Source organism: Lepus europaeus, chromosome 1 (genome assembly GCF_033115175.1).
Source record: "Lepus europaeus isolate LE1 chromosome 1, mLepTim1.pri, whole genome shotgun sequence".
Classification (NCBI taxonomy): Eukaryota; Metazoa; Chordata; class Mammalia; order Lagomorpha; family Leporidae; genus Lepus; species Lepus europaeus.
This window is the reverse complement of record NC_084827.1, coordinates 180,259,699-180,283,101: the sequence shown is the minus strand read 5'-3', so window position 1 is coordinate 180,283,101 and position 23,403 is coordinate 180,259,699. Positions and strand designations below refer to the sequence as shown.

At 56.1% G+C, this 23,403-nt stretch overlaps 1 protein-coding gene across 1 annotated transcript in view; it reads left to right on the top strand.

The window, feature by feature from the left end:
* Positions 1 to 23,403, top strand: part of IQCA1 (IQ motif containing with AAA domain 1) — a 156,388-nt gene that overhangs the window by 13,511 nt on the left and 119,474 nt on the right. The window contains exons 4-6 of the mRNA XM_062202570.1: positions 1,695 to 1,886; positions 3,062 to 3,133; positions 17,314 to 17,519. Coding sequence (XP_062058554.1) covers positions 1,695 to 1,886; positions 3,062 to 3,133; positions 17,314 to 17,519 — 470 coding nt within the window. The remainder of the gene's footprint in view (positions 1 to 1,694; positions 1,887 to 3,061; positions 3,134 to 17,313; positions 17,520 to 23,403) is intronic.

Genomic DNA, 23,403 nt, shown 5'->3' with positions numbered 1-23,403 from the left:
GTGTGATCTTCAGACCCTGGTGGGTACTGCCAGCCTGGTCACGGTGTTAAAGAAGATACTGACTGTGCCAGGGATGGCTGGGGAAAGGTGTGCCATCCGCCTGCCCCAGGGCACGGGCAGGGCACAGCTGTGTAGCCAGCTCAGTCCTGGCTCTCATTGTGCATCGGCGTGCCCGGTGCTGGAGGGAGAGCTTGCTCTTCCCCTCCCACACCCACCTGTGCAGATGGTTCACACATGCGGCGTCCTGACCCCACCAGCTCCACCTGACCTCCCCTTCCTGTGCCCCTTCCCCCTTGAAGTACGGAGGCCTGGAAGTCAGTGCCAAGGCTGCGGGTGGGGGGGGGCGTGTGGAGTTTTCTGGTGCAAGCGAGCTGCCCTGCTGCCTCTGTCCATGCGTGAACTTGCCCCAGAGCCTGGCACACGGCTGCCCCCTCCCTGCAGAGGCAGTGGTGGGGCCTCGCCCCCAGCCTGCTCAGGGCTCACACAGGCCTCCGTGCACGCCGGGCCCTTGCACAGCCCCTCCCCTCCCCTGGTCGGCCACGCCCCAGCTGAGACTCCGAAGACACTGGATGGCGTGAGCCCTGGTGTGTTTTCAGGTTTGACAGCCTGGGTGAAAAGCATGTATGAAATTAAATACTCCGAAAATATACTGGGTTTTAAACTCAGCATTTTGCTTCATGCATATTTAGAATTTCAAACACTTTGTTGGAGATGAGTTTTTAGGTTCTGTTTCTGCTTATTAATAAGCTATCAATGGCAATTACAACTTTTTTTTAAAGATTTATTTATTTATTTATTTTTTGACAGGCAGAGTGGACAGTGAGAGAGAGACAGAGAGAAAGGTCTTCCTTTTGCCGTTGGTTCACCCTCCAATGGCCGCCGTGGCTGGCGTGCTGCGGCCGGCGCACCGTGCTGATCCGAAGGCAGGAACCAGGTGCTTCTCCTGGTCTCCCATGGGGTGCAGGGCCCAAGCACTTGGGCCATCCTCCACTGCACTCCCTGGCCACAGCAGAGAGCTGGCCTGGAAGAGGGGCAACCAGGACAGGATCGGTGCCCCGACCGGGACTAGAACCCGGTATGCCAGCGCCACAAGGCGGAAGATTAGCCTAGTGAGCCGCGGCGCCGGACAGATTTATTTATTTTTTACTTGAGAGTCAGAGTTGCACAAAGAGAGGAGAAGGAGAGAGAGAGAGAGAGAGGTCTTCCATCTGCTGGTTCACTCCCCAATTGGCTGCAACAGCTGGAGCTGGGCTGATCCGAAGCCAGGAGCCAGGAGCGTCTTCCTGGTCTCCCATGCGGGTGCAGGGGCCCAAGGACCTGGGCCCTCCTCCACTGCTATCCCAAGCCACAGCAGAGAGCTGGATCGAAAGTGGAGCAGCCGGGACCAGAACCGGCGCTCATATGGGATGCCGGCGCTTCAGGCCAGGGCGTTAACCCGCTGTGCCACATCGCCGGCCACGGCAGTTACAACTTTTATCCAATCCGTTTTCGTGGCCTTTCTTGATTCACCAGCTGCCGACACGTGCTGTGCTCGGAGGGCGGAGAGCCATGGCGTCCCGGGATTTGGGCCCCCAGCCGGGCGCGGCCTTGGGCGCCTCCTCCCCTTTCTCAGCAGGGGGAATCCTGAGGGGGCGTGCTGGGCCCGCCGCTGTTGTCAGCGTGCCTGACGGTTGGCTCCTGGCCTGCTTTTGCAGAGGTACGTCGCAAAGGTCATCCCCATGGAGGAGGCCGTCAAGTTCATCCAGATCGCCGAGCGGGCACGGCAGGGCCGCCTCCGAGCGCTGTTCATGAAGGAGATCTACCTGCAGGAATGCCGGGCCAGGCAGGCCAAGCTGCTCAGCGAGAAGGCCGTGGACGTAGGCGCCGCCGCCCTGTGCATTCAGAAGGTGCCCTGTGGGGGCGGGGCAGGAGGCCAACCCTGAATCCCACCTCCGAGGGCGGCGTCCAGGTCCACCCCGGGGCTGGCCGGGAACCACGCTCAGTCCTGTTTCAAAGTTGGTGTTCTAGACAGTCGTGAAACATGGGGCAGTTTATCCAGCTGTTTTTCGAGACTGTGGGTACTTATTGGAAATGTTGCTAAAATGCAGGGGAACATAACTCCTTAACGAAGATGTGAAATTACATTTCCCACCCAGGTGTTCGACCACCTGAGGAGAGTGGGGTACAGGGTTAATAGCCGGCAGCCGGAAGAAGCAGGTGCACCCCAGCACGGCCCTCCCTTCTTTTTTTTTTTTTTAATTTTAATTTTTTTTTTTTTTTGACAGGCAGAGTGGACAGTGAGAGAGAGACAGAGAGAAAGGTCTTCCTTTTTGCCGTTGGTTCACCCTCCAATGGCCGCCGCGGTAGCGTGCTGCGGCCGGCGCACCGCGCTGTTCCGATGGCAGGAGCCAGGTGCTTCTCCTGGTCTCCCATGGGGTGCAGGGCCCAAGCACTTGGGCCATCCTCCACTGCACTCCCTGGCCACAGCAGAGAGCTGGCCTGGAAGCAGGGCAACCGGGACAGGATCGGTGCCCTGACCGGGACTAGAACCCGGTGTGCCGGCGCCGCAAGGCGGAGGATTAGCCTGTTGAGCCACGGCGCCGGCCGGCCCTCCCTTCTTGTGAGACGAGGCGAGGGTACCCACGGCAGTGGACACAGCTGGAGTGGGGTGGGGCAGGGGAGCAGGGGACGCTGGTTTCCACCAGGTCTCTGTGGGCTGCAGTTTCCCTTTGGGGCACAAAGCTCAGTGCGCCCTTGGCAGTTGCTCTGTTTCCCCGTTGTGACTTTGGCCATTTTTCTGCCGAAACCCCGGAGGCCTACGCTGCGATCCAGCCTCCCACGTCTGCCGTCCAGAAGTTTCAAGGAAACCCGCGTAGGCCCTTCCCACTGCAGAACCGCGGGTCATCCCCGTGAGGTGGTCTTTCCCGGCCGATTCCACCTGGGGTCCCCGCGGAGTCCACGCTCCCCGCACACGGGCGCAGCCTGCACTGAGCGTCCCCAGGGTGTGTGTGACCCACAGGGGGAAAGCGTGCGATGCCCCTTCCTGTCTGGTGTGTTTAACAAGTGCTGTCTGTGCCCCCAGGTGTGGCGAGGCTTCTGTCAGTGCAGGAAAACCAAGCGAGACAGAGAGGAGGAGATGATCTTCCTGGGCATGGTGAGTGTGCTTCACTTTCTTCTGCTGCTTAAGATTTGTGTGTTTATTTGAAAGTCAGAGTTAGAGAGAGAGAGAGAGCGAGAGCTGTGTCCTCCATCTGCTGGTTCACTCCCCAAGTAGCCACAATGGCAGCGCTGAGCCAGGCTGAAGCCAGGAGCCAGGAGTTTCATCCGGGGCTCCCACATGGGTGCAGGGGCCCAGGCACTAGGCCCATCTTCCGCTGCTTCCCCAGATTCATTAGAGAGAGTTGGATTGGATGTGGAGCAGCCGGGACTCGAACCAGTGCTCATATGGGATGCTGGCGTTGCAGGCGGGGCTTTACCTGCTATGCCACAGTGCCGGCCCCAAGTTTGGTTTTCTTAACGATGGTGGATTCTGTAAGTCTTTGATCCTTTAGAGAAAGAAAGGAAACCAGAAAAAATGACCTTTGAGGATGGGGTCGCCCTCCTTGTCCAGAGTCCTGGGCTGGGGAGACCTGAAGCGGTGGGGTTGTGTGCGTGCCCGATGTGGCAGCTCCCCCGTGGTCCGTCAGGCCGTGTGCCTGCTCTCCACCGCCCACAGAGCCCTTGCTTTGGTGGTTTTTGTGGCCCTGAGCCGGCTGTGCGGTGATGCTCGGGGTTTCTGCGGGAATCTTTATGCTGGTGGTGAAATCAGAGATGTGGGGGCCGTGTTCATCCTCTGACGCCGTGTACCAGTGTCCCCCCAACTGCGGCTGAAACAGCACCCACTTGGGGGCCGGCTTCTGTGTCAGGAGTCGGGCACCGCTCGCGGCTCTCGAGGCTGCGGTTGAAGTGTGGCCCCCGGCGAGGTCTCACCTGAAGCCCGGCCGGGGAAGGACCTGCTTCCTCACTGCCGAGGTTCTGCTGGGGCAGCTCCTCGCGGCTGTCAGGCCAGAGCCTCTGTTCCTCACAGCCTGACGGCAGCGGGAGGCAGAACCGGCTCCTCGGCCTATGGCCGCCTCTTCTTCAATGCCAGGGGGTCCCGTGCCATCACGGGAGGAAGGGCCCTGACCTGTCTCTTCACTTCCTCCCTGTGGCAAGGCTCAGGGGCCAGTTGAGGGTCCACCATCACCCAGGAGGAGGGGAGGCCGTGGGGGTGTGAGGAGCAGGAGTGGGGGCCTTGGCGACACCCCGGAGCCTCTGACCACAGGACCTTCTGCATCGCCCACATCACCAGGTGCCAGACTCAGGAGGACGGTCTTGTCCCCAGCCTGAGCCCCTCCCGATCAGAGACCCCTGGCTCCCATGGCCCCCTCCTCTGAAAGCTGCTGCTTTTCTGGGAATAGAGACCCTGCCTCTCCCTGGACCCGCCCACTGCCTGGGGTTCCGCCCCCTGCCCTGGCTCAGACTGTCTTGGTTCTTCTTCCCATGATACCCCCTCAAGTGCCCCCTGGGGCCCCCTAAGCTGACTCTTTACAAAGCCCACTGCCTGTGGAGGGCCCTTGTTTGTGCACCTGCTCACCCTCAGAGACCCAGCCACGCCCCCACACACCAGGTCTTTGGAAATGCTAACAGTATGCAGAGCCCTGGCTGGGCTCATCAAGAACATGTGAAAATACAAACTAGCCCCAGGAAGGAGCAAGTCCAACAGCTGTGGGAGAGGCCGGTGAGCACCCCCAGGCACAGATCAGAGCAAACCGGACAGAGAAGTTGGCCTGGGCAGGTGCAGGCACCCAGAATCCCCCGGGGCAGTGAGGAGCCCACTCACCGTCGCCAGCGCCAACACAGAAGAGGTTTGCATCCCTGTGTTGGTTTGGACGCTATGAGAAGCAGGTGCCGAGATGGAAATGGACATGCAAGAGAGATTTTAGGAGGTCTGTGAGGATAAAGGGAGGGGACAAGGGAGACCCTCGAGCCGGGGTGCAAGTGTGACGCAGAGGGGGGTAGGAGGGAGTCTTAGAAGGCAGCACAGTCCCAATAAAGAAACGGCGGCCCCTGTTCTCAAAAAAGGAAAAGAAGCACTCATAATGATGGCCGCTGGGGCAGGGAGCAGCCCCGGGTACCCCCTGGGGGACTGTCGGTGACCCCTGGGCACAGACGGCTCTGCCCCTCCTGCCCAGTCAGGCCAAGCCCTGGGCTTCCTTCGCTGAGAACCGGGAGAAAGAACTGTGGCAGGTTTGTGGCAGATGGACAGTCCCGTGGGAGTGGTTTTACGGTTGTAAGCCGGGGCACCAGAAACAGTTGATGGCATCCGAGCAGCCCGGGGCCTGGCGCGGGGCTGCCCCGGCGTTTGCCTGGCGCCTGCAGAACTAAGCCAGGATTCTGTGTTCTCTGTGTTCACTCTTAGCTCTGCCGGCGGCTGACGTGCATTTGATAGCTTTAAAAATTACGGCTCAAATACACCTTCGAAATTACATGGGGGAAGGACGGATTTGGACTCAAGCAATGTGTGACTGCTTAAACTGGAACGTATTGCAATGATAGTTTGCAATGTGTTTTCCCAGTTCTCTGTGCTTATCAGATGTGCAGCTCAGTAACACAAGAATTGGGACTTAAAGATTTTTCCTTTTGTTTCTATTTGTAACAGTAGACATGCTCAGAAAATAAGAAATGAAAAAACAAATATAATTTATAATTGTTAACCAATGGGGGGTATGGTTTTATATATATATATATATATATATATATATATATATATATGTATGTATGTATATAAAGATTTATTTACTTGGAAGGCAGAGTGACAGAGAGGGAGAGAGATCTTCCATCTGCTGGTTCGTTCCGCAAAGGCCCGCTACAGTCAGAACTGGGCCAGGCTGAAGCCAGGAGCCAAGAACCCCATCCGGTTCTCCTGCAGGGTGGCGGGGACTCGAGTCCTCGAGCCGTCACCTGCTGCTTCGCAGGCATGTTAGCTGGGAGCTGGGAGGGGAGCAGAGCACCCAGGACTCTGATGCGGGATGCAGGCCCCCCAGGCAGCGGCTCCACCCACTGCACCCGGCACCCGCCTTCTCTCCCTGTGAGGCGCGATGTTCCAATGCTGCATTCCCGCTTCTCGCTCTTGGAGAAGTGAGTCCGGGGCCCCACCAGTGCGGCCGGTCTGCCGAATCTCTGCTCTGGCGTGGGCCGCAGACATGGCTCTTCAACACTGTGAGGTCCTCTGGGATTTGAGCATTTAAGATAAAGTGGGAGATCCTGCCAGTGGTGTGAAGTATAGAAAAAGTAGAATTGAGTCCCTTTTTCAGGGTGTTGCCATGTAATTTTCCTGATGTAGACTGGCACTTTGTAAATGACAGTCTCAGGGCCCCGCCCCCTCCTGTCCCGGACGGCTGCGCCCGCGAGTGTGGCCGTGGTGCTTTACCCTGTGGTCAGCACAGAATTATCCTGCTGGAGGAAGGAACTCCGCTCCCTGTTCCTGAGACGTGGACGTGCCTGGTTTCCTGGTGGGAAGGACTTGGTATCACCACATCTGTGTTTACCAAGTGTCCAGTCGCCTTGTCCAGGCTTTACCGCCTTCCCAGACAGGAGGAGGCAGATCAGAATAGCACGGAGAATATAAGCAATGTCATGATTTTATCACGCGTATTATTATTATTATTATTATTATTATTTTTGACAGGCAGAGTTAGACAATGAGAGAGACAGAGAGAAAGGTCTTCCTTTGTGGGGAAATTAGTTACACGAGGCAATTCTAAGATGGTGCCCAGAGGAAGTAAGGTGGGCAGAATCCAAAGTTGTTTACCACCAAAGCTGATTGGCTGTGCAGCATCAGGGGAAGTGAGGAAAACTGATAGCAAGTGTATAGACATATGGCTAATCCTATAGAAATCGCCCCGCAAAGTGATCTTTTAAGTGATTGGTTGGTCCTTATGCCCTGCCCCAATGAGTCTGCAGTTTTGTGCTATAAAAGGCTCTGTTCCACGCAAAATAAATGAGTTCTTGCTAGACTTGGCTCCCCGCTGCGTCTGATTGTCTCTGGGATCAGGAGGCTGGGGAACAGGCAAGCAGCACACTTACCTTTCCTCGGGCCCAGGTCATCCTCCTACAGGTGGACTAAGACCCTGCATTCCTTCCGTTGGTTCACCCCCCAAATGGGCGCTACGACAGGCGCGCCACACCGATCCGAAGCCAGGAGCCAGGTGCTTCCTCCTGGTCTCCCATGCAGGTGTAAGGCTCAAGCACTTGGGCCATCCTCCACTGCACTCCAAGGCCACAGCAGAGAGCTGGCCTGGAAGAGGGGCAACCGGGACAGAATCCGGCGTCTCAACCGGGACTAGAACCTGGGGTGCCGGCGCCGCAGGTGGAGGATTAGCCTAGTGAGCCGTGGCGCCAGCCTACCCGCATTCTTGATTTCCTTTTGGTCTTTGAGTTTCAAAAATTAAGTTAACACTCGGGTTTTAAAATTGACACCCTGGGGCCCAGGCCACCATATTTTCTGGTGGTGTGGGTGTGCTGTCGGAATCAGGACCACTGTGATAGGTAGAAGTTCACTGGGCTGGAATATTATGGCCACACAAAGAAAATTCTGACAAACGCCGGAACTCGGATCACCCTTGAGGACGCTGGGCGGAGTGAGACAAGCCAGCGACAGGTGGACAGAGAATTCACGCGTCCACTCAGGCGACGGCATGGGGACAGGAAGTGGGTGGCGGTTCCCGGTGGGGGGCGGGGGGTGGTTTGACGTGTGCAGAGTTTCAGTTGGTGACGAGGAGCAGCCCGAGGTCTGTCCCGCAGCCGCGTGAACACAGCACTGCGGAGCAGCGCGCAGGGTGGCGAGCAGGCTGTGCTTTCCACCACGACTCCGAAAAAATGCTCTGAGACAGGGAAACGTGTACTTCCCGGTGGTTCTTTATAAACCATGGCTGTTGACTGGTGTCAGAAGTACGGATTCGCCATTAACCGGGACACTGCTGTGTTCCGCCGACTCGGAGACGCCTCATTATTTTCAGGGGTCATTAAGGAAAACAAGTGCTGCCGACTAAGAGCAGACACGTCCATTCCTGATTCCAGATGTTACACTGGGAACCTGCATCGTAGAACTGGCGAACAGGGGAAGCTGTGTCTGCCTATTGACGTAGAAACGGTAGTGGTTGGGGACAGTGTTGGGGACAGTTGGGGACAGTGTTGGGGACAGTGTTGGGGACAGTGTTGGCACAGTGTTGGGGACAGTGTTGGGGACAGTGTTGGCACAGTGTTGGGGACAGTTGGGGACAGTGTTGGCACAGTGGGTTAAGCCACTGCCTGCAATGATGACGTCCCATTCCAGAGCACCAGTTCAAGTCCCAGCGTCTCCACTTCCCACCTGGCTCCCAGCTAAGGGACCTGGGAAAGCAGCAGAAGATGGCCCGAGGACGTGGGCCTTTGCCACCCCATTGGGAGACTCAGGTCCAGACTCAGTGGCTTTGGCCTGGCCCAGCCCTAGCCATTGTGGCCATCTGGGGAGTGATCCAGTAGACAGAATGTCATTCTCTCTGTCTCTCTCTATAAATCTTTACAAAAGAAGAAAAGAAAAATAGTTCTTGTGAGGGTGTCGTGAGCTGCTTGGTCTCATATCCGATGGGTTAAATGGATTCAACATTTCTGAAAGTGAGTTAGCGAGAGGCAACAGGAGCCTGAAAATATTTAGATCCGCCGGCGCCGTGGCTCACTTGGCTAATCCTCTGCCTGCGGCGCTGGCATTCCGGGTTCTAGTCCCAGTTGGGACGCCGGATACTGTCCCGGTTGCCCCTCTTCCAGTCCAGCTCTCTGCTGTGGCCCGGGAAGGCAGTGGAGGATGGCCCAAGTGCTTGGGCCCTGCACCCGCATGGGAGACCAGGAGAAGCACCTGGCTCCTGGCTTCAGATCAGTGCAGCTCCAGCCATGGCGGCCATTTGGGGGATGAACCAACGGAAGGAAGACCTTTCTCTCTGTCTCTCTCACTGTTTAACTCTGCCTCTCAAATATATATATATGTGTGTGTGTGTGTGTATACATATATATGTATATTTAGGTCCTTCACCCTGGATTCCTAGTTCTGTGCTAAGGAAGTCATCAGAGGTGGAGACTTGTGTGCACAGTGGTGATTTTTAAGGACATAAAATGCTCAATACATGAAAATTCGTGATTTAGAACATACACAGACATATACGTCCATGAACGTTGAAAAGAAAGACCATATCCCAAGTTTGAATAGAACGGTTGTCTTTATCAATTTTTATGTTTTATTGACTGAGTTTTTGTCCATTTATTTGAGAAGCAGAGGGAGACAGATGGGTGGAGAGACAGAGCTCCCATCTGCAGACTCAGTCCACAAACGCCCGCAATGGACAGGGCTGGGCTAGGTCCAGGTCAGGAGCCAGGATCTCAGTCTGGGTCTCCGCGTGATGGACAGGAACCCACGTCCTAGGACTGTCACCGCTGCCTCCCGGGCCGTGTACCGGCAGGAAGCTGGAGTCAGGGATGGAGCTGAGACTCCAACACAGCCACTCACCTGTGGGATATGGGCATCTCGAGTGTGTCTTAACCACTAAGCTAAACGCCCACTCTGTTCACTTTAAAGTTGACAGAGCTTGGTGCCAATTTATGTAGCAGTTTTCTATGGCAAAAATTAAATTACCCTTCAAAAGTTTCAGTCCAGGGTAAACTGAGTTTAACGTGACGTCTCGCAGTAGCAGCCATGTTGATGTAACGACCGATTTAATTACATTTCCATCGAACTTGATTCAGCCCACTTGTCCTGGACAACTGCTCCGTGCCACCTTCCGGAAGCTCTTCCTGAAGCCTGAGCAGCTAACGTCCACACCACACGAAGACGCAGCCCGCGCCTTTGTTTATTTTCCCAGTTCTACTCTGTAGTCTCTGTGGGCTCTGCCCAGGTGAAGGGGGTCTGCGTGGATCTTTCAGCCACACACAGCCACTCGTCAGTTTTGTATTCAGCGGGACTTTCCTCGCTTTGCTTTTTTTCCAAGTGTGTTTTTTTCTTGGTAATTCCACATTCTGTTGAAATCTTACACCACTGAGCAATATATGGGTTCAATTGTTTAAAGAATGTTATCTTCTGTTCACTGGCTGATAACCATAAAAAATCCATTACCCCAAATCCAAGCAGTGTTTTCAATTGAATAGATTTTCCACTGTATCACTGATTGAGATATTGCCGACGCATTTGAAAATTTCATTTTTCCATTATTTCATTTTGTTCCATTATGCCGATGTATAAACCATTTATTTATCTGATCGGAGCTGTGTTTGTATCTTGATGAGAAGCTTGGCGTGCTTCCAGAGTGACTGTGGAGTCCCCCAAAGCAGAATTAGAGCAAGGAGCCTCGTTACGCCTCCAGGCCCTGGCCACACGGTCTCTTACGGTGGTCCTGTAAGGGATGGCTGTGGATACTGTCGCTTTAAATATTTATATTCTAAAATCTACACAGGAAAATGGATAGCTGTCTGGGAATTCACGTGCAGCTATTTTAATTGGCACAGCCAATGGAGTGGATCCAGTAGAGGGAACTTAATGAATGTGATACGTTTCCCTCTGTGCTCCCGACATGACCATCACGCTTCTTATGCCCCCCGAAGCTATCAGCGTTCACACTGTAATAAGGAACACCAAGCAGAAGACCTGTGCCTAGCACCCCATCGCCCTGCCCTGCACGCTTTCAGATTCCAACATGGAACAAGCTGTGTGCCATGTTGTTTGGGGAGCAGAGCGATACATTGTATTTCCATCCCATTAACAATAGCACTAAATGGGAGCGTGGGTGCCCAGTGCACCTGGCTCCTTTCCCAGGGTCCCTTGGGAGAGCTCAGCGCTTGTCCCACTGCGTCTCTGTTGCCTTCAGAGCCTGGGCCCTATGGGGACTGTGGCACTGCCACGAGAGCGTGCAAATCAAGGCCTGTTGTGACGCACCCGCCAGCGTGGTCCTGCGTGGTCCCGCATGGTCCCACGTGGTCTGGCGTGGTCCCATGTGGTCCGGCGTGGTCCCGCGTGGTCTGGCGTGGTCCCATGTGGTCCGGCGTGGTCCCGCGTGGTCCTGTGTGGTCCGGTGTGGTCCCAGGTGGTCCAACGTGGTCCCGCATGGTCTGGCGTGGTCCCGTGTGGTTCCAGGTGGTCCAGCGTGGTCCCGCGTGGTCTGGCATGGTCCCACATGGTCCCGCGTGGTCCGGCGTGGTCCTGTGTGGTCCAGTGTGGCCCCACGTGGTCCCGCGTGGCCATTCTTAGTCACTGTGATTGTTTCCAGAAACCAGGTTTGCTGTGATTCTCGGAGCTTGGTCTCCCTCCTGGGGAGAGGCAGCGCCTAGAAGTGAGCGCGTGGATGGGGCTGGCCGGAGGGGAGCGAGTGCTTGAGAGGCAGCCAGGCCTGGGGCACGGCTCAGCTCCGTCTGCGTCCGTGGCGGGGCTGGCAGCCACGCGTTTCCCTCTGCCAGTGCAGGACAGCGGGGCCTGTATGACTTCCTGAGGGACAAGGGGCAGCTCCAGGGCCCAGCCCGCACCCTCAGGAAATACCAGGTGACGTTCATGATCTCAGAAAATTATGAGCCGTGCTCCCAGGGACCGAATGCTTTCCCACCCTGGAGAACTCCCAGAAAGTGCAGGAACATTGTCGTGTAATGAAACAAGAGGCTGCATAATCCCCGTGCCTGGATTTCACATCGCAAGTGTCTCAGCCTTTGTCACCCTACACCACGTCCACGCCCTGACCCGGAAGCAGGCTGTTAGAAGGCAGAGCATCACAAGCAGCCAGGCTTTGAGTCTCCTCTGCGGCCTTCTCACCCAGCTGCCCAGAGATCCCAGGGTTGCCCAAGGCACAGGTGCGGCCCCACACAGCGGCTGCGCTGAGGTCCATGGGCAGGAGCAGCCTTTGAGGGACAGCTGAGCACGCCAGCTGTCCCGCGATGGGGCACCGTGGTCAGAATTCGGGGAGGACTCTGAAGAATCTCTGTGATTGCTTTTTCTTTTTTAACTTTTTTTTTTCATATTTCTATCTGGTCCTTTGTTATTTTTATCATAGGTGATTAGTTGCAAACAATTTCTTTTTTTTTTTTAAGATTCATTTTATTAATTTGAAAGGTGAAGTGACAGAGAGAGAAAGAGATCTTCAGTGCACTGGTCACTGCCCAAATGCCTGCAACAGCCAGGGCTAGGCCAGGGCCAGGCCCAGAGCCAAGAGCTCCATCAGGGTCTGCCATGTGGGTGCAGGGAACCAAGCACTTGGCCCATCCTTTGCTGCCTTCCCAGGCGCGTTAACAGGGAGCCGGATCAGAAGTGGAGCAACTGGGACTACACTATGGGTTGCTGGGGTCACAGGAAGTGGCTTAACCTGCTGCACCCCAACACTGGCCCAACCTTTGTGATTTAAAAAGTCTACCTAGGAGGCTTCAATTTAACAAGGATTCTTTTCTGTTAAATGGAATTTTACAGCCTGGTTCCTTGGGAACCTTCAATTTCTGTTATTAATCTGTCTTCATTCCTGCTATTCCCATTATTCTACTTTCTTTCTTACCCTCTCTCTGCTCGCTCCCAGGAGTCCTTTGTGTGCCCTCCAGGGCCTGACATCGCCCTAAGCGCAGACAGTGCGGCGGCCAGAACTCCGCAGCCGGCCAGCGCCGGGCCACGCCCCAGGTCTGTAGTTCCCAGGCCCCGTGAACTTGGTCCGGCCCCTTCACCTCTGTGTCACAGATTCTGTGTGTGTACAATGGAGACAGTAACAGCAGCTGGCTCCTGGGTGTGTGTTCAGTTTTCAAGAAACTGACATCTGTAGAGCATTTAAAATCACGCATGGTGCATCGCACACAGTACACACTAGCTAAGTGTTAGCTGCTTTTGGCAAATCCTTATGATCAGGGGTCTAGGTGCTCATGTCATTCATAACCCAAAAGCACCTTGTTGAATTGCCATTGTAATATTTAAATTAGCAGAGGTCAAAGGTCATTGAGAAGCATCATCAGAGAGAAGGCATCACACGGCCTCGCTCAGGCAGTGCAGCAGTTCCCGTTAAACCTGCGCTCGCTCGCTCGCTCTCTCGCTCTCTCTCTCGGTCCTTCTCTCTCTGTCCCTCTACCTCTCAGATGAATATTTTTTATGAAAGGGGGCTGGTGTTTGGCCTAGAGGTTAAGACTTTGGGTTGGGCCGCCCGTATCCCCATCATTTCCGGGGTTCCAGTCCCTGTTCCTCTTCCCTGTCCTGGTTCCTGGGGTTGCACACCTGGGAGACAGCAGGCTCAGGCATGGGTCCCCGCCACTCACATGGGAGACGCGGATGGAGGTGGCAGCTGGTGACATCAGCCGGCCCAGCCTTGGCTGCTGCAGGCATTAGGAGAGTGAACAGGCAAACGGGAGATTTAACTTTCTCTTCCCCACACCTTCAGTAAACAAGTGAACACGATTTTTTTAATTACCAATATGCATCCCGTGGTACCCATATAGTACCCTAGAAATCATTTTCAGGCCACCTGCTTTGAGCCAGAGGAGACCGGTCAGCAGACTCCAGCACACGGAGAGGGAGAACAGTTTCCGGCCCAAACCCCCATCTGCTGCTCCCTGGCGATGCGCCCTGTGCCCACCCCCTGGCAATGCGCCCTGTGCCCGCTCCTTGGCCTCTGTGTGCCCCGGCTTCCTCTTCTAGAAAATGAAGACAGTGGTGGGTGCCCCCTCCCACTGCACAGAGCCCCCCAGAGGAGTAAACGGACCCCTCAGAACAGCACCCGCAGCCGTCGGGGAAGCAGGACGAAGCCCCCAGCACTCCTCAGTCCCAGCCACTTCTCATGAGCAACTTTTTTAAAGAGTGAAGGTTTTAAAATTAGGCTTAACAAGGCAGATTTTATTTTTTTACTCTTTAGAAATTATTTATTTATTTGGAAGCAGAGGGAAGAGAGCGAGCCTCCTCCTGCTGGCTCGCTCCCCGGATGTTTGCAATGGCCAGGGTGAGGCTGGAAACTCAGTGTCGGTCTCCCATGGAGGAGGCAGAAACCCGGCCGCCTGAGCCGTCACTGGTTGCCGGCCAGCGTGCACCGCAGGAAGCCGGAGTCGGGAGTCAGAGCCGGGATCAGAGCCAGGCGCTGCAGGGTCGGACATGGGCACCTTAACCAGGGCCTTAGCCGGGCAGGGCTCAACTCCAGCCCTGGTTTTTCACTCTGTAATGGTTTTGTCCCCACTACGTGATGGCATCTAAGATAAGGCTGTAACCAAGCAGAGGGCCGAGGTCCCTGTGTTTGCCCACCCCTCCTGCTGCGCTCCTCCTTGGGGGGGACCCTGTTTGCAGGAACACAGATCCATAAATGGGAGCTCTGCCGGCGCCGCGGCTCACTAGGCTAATCCTCCGCCTTGCGGCGCCGGCACACCGGGTTCTAGTCCCGGTCGGGGCACCGATCCTGTCCCGGTTGCCCCTCTTCCAGGCCAGCTCTCTGCTGTGGCCCGGGAGTGCAGTGGAGGATGGCCCAAGTGCTTGGGCCCTGCACCCCATGGGAGACCAGGAGAAGAACCTGGCTCCTGCCATCGGATCAGCGCGGTACGCCGGCCGCAGCGCGCTACTGCAGCGGCCATTGGAGGGTGAACCAACGGCAAAAGGAAGACCTTTCTCTCTGTCTCTCTCTCTCACTGTCCACTCTGCCTGTCCAAAAAAAAAGCATAAATGGGAGCTCTGCCCGGAAAGAGAAAGACACAAAGTGGCCGACTCTGGCCGACAACGGAGGATCCTGAAATGGACAGACGGAGGAGGCCTGTGGGGTGCACGGCAGGCGCCAGGCGTGCAGGGAGGCGGCTGTGGCGCCTCCACGGCCTCTGAGGAACACAGCCTGGCATGCGGGCCTCGTGGGAGACTGCAGGGCGCCGTGCCTGCCCTCCAGCCTGCACCGCCCGCACCTCCCGGGACAGCAGAGCCAAGGCCAGGAGCAGCCCCCAGCCCCGCCAGGCGCGGAGACCCTCCGCCGGTCGCCAGCATAAATCACTTGTTTGCAAGTTTATTTGCGACTGATAAATGGGACAGGTTTTCAGTGGGACGATGTCCATTTTCTCTCACTAATTTGAACACGGATCTTTAAAGACAAAACCCATCAAACATTAGCTAAGCATTGGAAGTTAATGGGCCGTGGTGTCCCATTTCCCCACGAACTCGGGCAGCACCGCGGTCTCTCCTCTGGGTGCAGCCGCATCAATTATTAATATGTATATTTTTGCTGACAGAGGACCTTGCTATAAATGTAGGTTTCGTTATCCCGTTCTGGGTCATTAACTCTGGAAAGCTTGTAAATATAATGGTTTATTCACACGGGAAGCCTTCATTAAGATGCATTGTTCTCCAGCTGATGTATTTCAATATATATGGTATATTATCGTGCTCTCTTCTCTGCCTTTAATATTCGTAATTTATTTTTAAATGAGTTGCTGTTTGCACGGTGAGTTAACAAATTTGAGTTCCATATGACCAAAGTTGCTGCAGAGGGAGATGTGGCAGCCCGAGGCACCGCGACTCATTAACATGGACGCTGAATTCACGGCGGCCTCGCAGGTCAGGAGCGGTGAGCAAGCAGCCGCCATGACCCAGATGTAGCTCTGGTGGAGAAGGTCTATGTCGGGACCCACGCACAAGTGCACGGATATTAACAGCTCGGCGCGGGGCGACGGGAGACCCCCACGGCACACAAAGAACCCCGGAGCCCCCTGTGCTCGGGCCTGGCTGGCGGAGGCACCGAGCCCTGCACCTCTGTATTCTCATCTGTTCAATGGGGCGGTCACATCTCGCTTCTACCTTGAAAGCCGGACATGAATGAAACAAGGCGATGTGGTGAGGGGATGTGCGGGGCTGTGTTGTGCCATGGGGCCAGCGTCTGGCCTGCAGGTGGTGGAGCTGCCAGGGAGCCGTCAAACACTTCCTGCAGAGCTCTTGGCAAACACGAACCAGAGCCGCCCGCCCACTCGTGAAGGCCCAGCCCAAGCATCACCCGTTTGCTTTGCAAATCTCGGTGTCTTATGCAATGAAATCACAATTCTGAGACGAGATCTTAGACTCCATGGCACAAGGAAGGTTGGGAAGTGCAGCTCTGTGTGGCGTTATGAGGTCTGTGCGTCCTGCCCCTGCCCAGCTGTGTCCCTCTACCCCTAACCCACGCGCTCCCCACTCGGTGCCCCCTGGGAAGGAGGCAGCAGCGGGCGGAAGGCGGCAGCCAGTGTGCGGCGGGCGGGGAGGCTCCAGGTCAGTGGAGTTGGGTTTGCCCAGGGTGTGCCGGGAATCGCCCAGCGGGGCTCCCTGGGTAAGGCGCGTGCGTGCAGGTGTAGCCTGCGTGCAGGCATATTCGCACCTAAGTGTGTTGCAGTTTTCTTGGTCTAAGGACATGCGCACACAATTTGCAAAGAATGGAACGCCACCGTTCTTTGTGGTGACGCCCACAGAGACGCTGACGCCCACAGAGACGCTCTGAGGGTGCGGGTGTGGCGTCGGGCTGTGCGCTTGGCAAGCGAGTTCTGCTGGGACGTTGGTTCTCACTGGTGTCAGCAAGCAGATGGGAGGGAGTGACACGGTGTGTGTCAGATGCCAGCTACCGTTATTCTCTAAGCTGGCCCGTCTTTGCTCAGATGGGGGAATATTTCTTGGATTTTTTTTTTTTTTGCAGTTCACAGCATAACTATACAGACGTGGTCTGCTCTTACATTAATCTGCATTTACTAACATTTTATCTGTCATTTCTTAAATGAAGCAGTAAAAACAGGCCCTGACTTACAGCCTTTGCTAGTGTCTGTGGTCTGTAAATTCTCACGCCGCGTTGTGTCGGCAAGACCCAGCGCCCGTGCTGGGCGTCGAGAGAGCGCTTCCTGGCCAAACGCTTGTTGCCTTGCCGACTGGCGGATGGCGAGGGTCCGACGCAGCTCTGGGCGCCCGGAGCCAGCACTGGGAGCCCCTTCTTCCGAGGGCTGCAGTGGTGCAAAGAGGGTCTCGGTCTCCTGAGTTGACTTCACGGTTTTCTCCTCCAATCCAGAGCACACCAGTGCTTGTCCTCAGTTCTTCCATCAAGTACTTTGTTCTTACGTGTCTGGATTTGGCAGAGCTTAGCTCTCTCTAGTCTGCGGTGCTGACCCCCAGCCTGGGAACTGGTGTGAAAGGAACCCCACCTCCCCCCATGGTGACGAAGGGGCCCCCGGTGTCCTGCCAGAGTGGACCCAGCGTTCTGGAAGTTTCTCTCAGGCTTTTGGAGCCAGAGGCCCGCCCATTCGCGTCTCTTAGGTTCCGCCAGCTCTGTGACCTGACGGCACCCCTTTGGCTTCTCGCTCCAGAGCCCCCCTCCCCTCTTCCATGAAGTCAGCGCCACGGTCGCCCAGGCCGAGAAGGTGAACCGTCTGCGCAGCGAGGTGCAGAGGCAGCACGAGGAGGAATACCGGGAGGCCGTGGTCACCATCAAGGACGACCTGAAGGCCATCGAAGGCCCCGACATCAAGGAGAGCCTGCAGGACCAGATCCGGCACTGGTTCATCGAGTGCAGGTGAGCGCCCGCTGCAGCGCCCCGGGCTGTGTCGGCACAGACGCTGCTGGCTCAGTCCTGAGGCTTCTTGGCTTCGCTTTCTGTTAAGATTTATGTATTGATTCATTTATTATTTTAAGGGCAGAGAGAGAGAGAGAGCGAGCGCTCTTCCAACCACTGGCTCACTCCCCATACGCCCACAACAGCTGGGGCGAGCCAGGATGAAGCCAGGAGCCCAGAACCCAACCCAGGTCCCCACGTGGGTGGCAGGGACCCAGCTAGTTGAGCCCCCCCGCCCCCCGCCGCCTCCCCAGGTGCACAGCGGCAGGAAGCTGGGCCAGCAGCAGAGTGGGCTCCTGAACGGAGGCACCTGAGGCCCCGGCGCAGCCGAACGCCGCCCCCCCGGCTTCCTTTTCAACGTGAGATGACGGAGCAAGTGGGGTCCTGGCTGCAGGAAGTCCCCATGCTGCCCTGGCCGGTCCTTTGCTCTCTCTGAGTCGTTGCTCTCCCCTGTGGCCTGAGGGCAGGAGTGCTGGCCTTTGGTGGGGTTCTCACTAGATGGCGAGGGCCTGGACCGCTGGGTGCAGCTGCTGCTGCTTCTACCGCGGGATAAAGGGCTCCCTGCTCTGTGCCCTCCCCCGGGGAAACCACAGCCGGTTCCGAGCGAGCACCGGGCGGTGCCAGCAGCTGAGCGGTGACGTTCCCGTCGTAGCCGGCTGTGTCCTTGTGTCTGCAGGGAGGATTCTGTGCACCTGCACTCACGGAGAGTTAGCGGGGAGGGCAGGGCGCCTCCTGGTGAGTGCGCCGTGACGGGGGCAGGAGTCCCGCTGTAGCCGTTAGGGTGCCCTCGGGACGCCCACATCCTATCAGGGCGCTTGGGTCAAGTCCTGGCTCCACTTCTGCTTCAGGCTTCCTGCCGAGTCGGCATGCCCTGGGGTCACATGGCAGGGGCCGGCTCGACTTCCTGGTTCCCTGCCACCCACACAGGAGACCCGATGGAGTCGCTGTCTCCAGCTTTGGGCACTGAGCCAGCAGATGGCAGATTTCTCTCTCTGTGTCTGTCTGCCTTTCAAGTAAAATATAAATAGTTGTGAGTCACTTGGGCTTGTAACTAAACCCTTCATTTTCATGGTTCCTGGGAATCGCGGTCCTGAGTTCATGAAGTTGCGTCACCAGGAACTATCAGGAGCGCCCCTCCTTTCTGTGTTGTAGAAGAGGGACTCAACACTGTGTCTCTGTACGTGAAATGGTTTTATGTAAACATTCGGAAATCCAGCTAATTGTTAGGGGCAAAACCAAGTTCAAATCACTGTGTAGAAATGCAACCCCACGTTGAGTTAAAACATACATGTATACATACACGTGTGAACACAGCAATCTCCCTTATCCGTGGCGGAGGGGGGGGGTCTCTTCCAAGACCACTGGTGAGTATCTGAAACCGTGGATTGTCCTAAGCTCTATGTACACATGCCTGTGCCAGAGTTCAACTTAGAATTAGGCACAGAGAGACAATAAATGTCCTGTCGCGACATTGCCAGCGCCGCTGCTCCGGGCATGGGGACTGTCGTTGAGTAGAGAGAGAGTGGCCAGCCCTGTGCTGCCCCAGCAGTCACTCTGACGGCTGAGTGGTGACGGGTGATTGGCGGGCGGGTAGCTGCACGGCTTGGACTTGTCTGACAGAGGGGCGCGACTCCTCCCAGGCAGGACACATCAGGGCGACGCCCTGTTTCACCACCCCGCTCAGAACGGTGCATAAGTTAAAACTTATGAATTATTTATTTCTGGAATTTTTCACTCGATGTTTTCCAACCATGGGCGACCGCAGGTAATTGAAACCATGGAGAGCGAGGCCGGCGATAAGGAGCACGCCTGTGTTCACACACACGTTTAACTTATTAAGTACGTGTTTGTACGTGCGTGGAAAATTACCGGGAAGGAGCCGCTAGGAGCTGCTCGCGCGGCGGCCTCTCGGGACCCGAGTGGCGGGATCACTTCTTCTCTTATGTTTGTGCTTTTGGAGGTCTTTTCTTATTAAGCATTACTTTCAGAATAAAAACCTTAGTTTAAAAATATGTGAGAGGAAAAAACCAGAAAGGCAGGACATCGATCCGGGTGGATTTGAAATGCATAAGCCGCTTGATTCTAGAAATGTGGGTTAGGGTCCCAGCATCCTGAGGCTCCTGGAAACCCCCCCCCGGGGGGGGGGGGTGAGGCTGGCGGGGAGGCCCTGGGAGCCGCCCTGCGGGTGCCCGTGGTCATCCCCCGGTCTGTGGGCTGCTTTGAAGACCAGCATGGCAGGCCAGTCCCCGGAGAACACCCCGTCCCGCGTTCCTGACCCGCCGGCCTGCAGCCTGCTGGGGCTGGCCTCTCGGGTCCACTGCATGGGCTGCACAGAGAGAGAAAAATCCTCTTTGGAAGTAACGTAAGGTCAAAGCGCATTTATTTCCACAATTGGATTACATTTCTCAGGGTGACTTTGATAAAGTCCTTCTCTTTGCTGTTTTTAAACCAAAAGCAGCTGTAAAGCAAATATTGTCTTTTGAAACATGAAACGCGCTCAGTCCCCGGGATGAATTCCAACACGGCACGCAGGACAGCCCGATGAGTTATTAGAAGTCACAGTTCACAGACGCGCCACCGCTCAGAATACCTGCGCTTCCTCAGAGAATCCTTGTCACTCCCACGGTGGATTGTTTGGGTTGTTGTTGTTGTTTATTTGAGAGGCAGAGTTAGAGGGAGAGATAGACAGTCTTTTTGTTTTTTAAGATTTTTTTAATTTGAGAGACAGAGTTACAGAGAGAGAGACAGAGAGAGAGAGAGGTCTTCCATCCTCTGGTTCACTCCCCAGATGGCCACAGCGGCCGGAGGTAGGCTGATCCGAGGCCAGGAGCTTCTCCTTGGACCATCATCTACGGCTTTCCCAGACCATAAGCAGAGAGCTGGATCTGAAGAGGAGCAGCTGGTGCACAAACCAGTGGCCACGTGGGATTCTGGTGCCACAGGCAGAGGCTTAGCCGACTACGCCACCACGCTGGCCCCAAGACACGGCATCTTCCGCCTGCTTGTTAACTCCCCAAATGGCTGCGAAGCTGGGGCTGGGCCAGGCCACATCCAGGAGCCTGGAATTCCATCCGGGTCTTCCACATGGGTGCACGGGCCCAAGCACTGGGCCAAGCACTTGGGCCGTCCTCTGCTGCTTTTCCAAACCTCATTAGCAGGGAGCTGGATCGGAAGCGGAGCAGCCGGGACCTGAAGCTGCACCCACGTGGGATGCCGGCACTGAGACAGCCGATCAACACGGTGTGCTGCAGTGCCAACCCTGACTGTGTGGTCTTCAAGTCAGTTTTTAAATGAAATACGGTCTTTGGTGTTCAACGTAACACAGGCCCACTGAAGAGAATTGGAGAGTTGAGGAAGACGGTGAGGCCCGTCGGTCACCGCCGCCCCGGGGGACAGCCTATGGCAGCGTTGGCTCAGCTTCTTCCCGTCCCGTCCCTCACGTCCATCTCTAGCTACAGTCTTAAGAATCTTTTTTCCAACTTTTAAGACTTCAACGTTGGGCTTTTCCGAGTCCTTTAAACGCGTTCCAAAGCATGGATTTAGTGACTGGTTAGCCCGAGGTTGCCTGGGCAGGCGTTAAGGTTGATTCTGATCTTTTACATATTTGCCAACTCGGTAAGACTGCTATCTCCGTCATCTTTTAATTTGCATGTATTATGTTAATAGAGACGCTGAAGAATTCTCTTTTTTCTTCCTCTGTGACCTGCCATGTCGTTTAGGTCATTCCCTTTGTAGCACGTTTGTGCATGTGTGTGTGAGCGTGTGTGTGAGCATGTGTGTGCATGTTTAGGTGTGTGTGCGTGTGTGAGCATGTGTAGGTGTGTGGGTACATGTGTGTGGGTGTATGTGAGCTCTACAACGTAGCTAAATGTATGAAAGATACTAAAGCTTTCTGACACTTTACTTTTTAACCTCATTCAGAAAATGTAATATAACAGGTTTGTAGTGTTCACTTTCCCTCTTATTTCTGCAATAGTTTTTTTCATAAACATTTAGCCTCTGTGGGCGTGGTTATCTCGCATCGACACCAACTCGCGAACACAGAGCAGAGGAGTCACATGTGAGAAATGGCACCGCGCGTGGGCAGTACAATCCTGCAAGGTGACGCGCCGCTGTGGCTGAGCGCTGTGTCGGCGTCTTCTGACTGGTCCGCGGGCCAGCTGGGGAGACAGAGGAGCGGAACCAGCTGGGAACGGCTCGGTCCTCCGAGCCCTGGCTGGGTCTCCGGAGGGCGTGGCTTCTGTGGGAGGCAGAAGTGGCAGAGGCAGCAGCCCCCGCCTCCCAGGTGGTTCTGGGGATCAGTGAGACCACGCACACCACGCACGAGACACGCGGGCCTCCCACGCTCTTTCTGGGTCCGCCCGTCTGCCGCGGACTTGTCCTTTTGGGAAGAGCACGTCTCCCACGCCTGTGTCCTGCTGCTACTGGCTTTATGTGTCTGTGCAGTCCACGCATCCCTAGTACAGGTTGGACGCACGGTACCCACCGCGCTGAGCTCCCCGCCGAGGTCTCGTTCCACAGGGCTTCCCCGCAGTCCTCTTAGACAGACGGGGTCACAGGGCTAAGTGGACACACCCTCCCCATCCTATCAGCGGCTTCCTATTGCCACCTGACAGGCAGAGCAGCCACTGGGGAAGGGAGGGTCGTTTCCGTTTACAGTTCGGAGGTTTGCTGTCAGCGATCACGTGACCCCATCGGTCTGGACGATGGAAGGCGTGTGCTGGCGGGGGTGGGGGGGTGGGGGGGGGTGGGGGATCCCCGGGGAGCCAGGAAGCAGACTCAGCCTACACAACCAACCCTCTCTCCGGAGCCACCTGCCCAGGGCGCACCCCAGGGACCTAGAGACTCAGCCACCTCCTAATCCCCACCCTTGGATCAAGTCTCCTCCCTGCAACCCTTAAGACTGGAGACCAGGGCCCCAATACATGGGCCTTCTTGGGGACCCTGGAACTGCCATCCAACCACGTCACAGCCCTTGGCCACTGCCGCCCATCGCTCCTGCCCAGGGGAGCCAGGCCCCTCGGTCGTGTGTGTTCCTTGGCTTCACACCCGCTCACTAGGGGCTAGAATCTTCCAGAAAGACAGTGCACAGCAAGAACTGTTCGAGCCGGCCGTCTCTGTCAAACCTTGCAATTTGGGAAACATGGTTGGTGGATGTGTCCTTCAGCCGTTCATCAAGCGGGCCCCGAAGTGCTCCACTCACCCCTGGCCCCTCCTACCCCCAGCAGAGTGCTCGCTGGGTGGAGGGCTCCCTGTCCCTCCCCCGAGCTTGGAAGCGTTTGGTGATTGGCTCCATCAGGTGTCTGTTTAGGAAGAGCAGTCGTCACATCAGAGACTCGGTTTACTGAGCACTGCGTCTGTACCAGGAGTCCCCGGGCTTCCACGGTGAAGCATCTCCGTGGAACTCAAGGTTTGCATGAGTGCCATCACCACCTTGGCCAATGACCAGACTCAGCTTAAAACCATGGGAACCTACGCTCTGGGAGTCAGAGTTGTGAAGTCGGGGTGTCTAGGGGAGACTCTGTCCCGCCCCTTCCTGCTTCCGGTGGCCGCCAGCCTGCCTTGGCTCCCATCCTCGTCACTCCCCCACCTCTGGGGTCGCCTCACCTGCCCTACTTCCACCCGTGGGTCCCATTTCCCCCTGCCCCTCTCGTAAGGACTTGTGATTGAGTTGACATCACACCCAGGCCCTTGGTTCAGCCACGGCCCCCGGCGCCTGGGCAGTGAGCACATGTGTGACGGTATATTGTCTCGGGGCGCCAGGTCCCTCTGCCCTCAGCCGGCTGCTCTCCTGCCTCGGCCTGGTCACGCCTGTCCCTGTGGCTCTTGTCCCTCAGGTGCACCT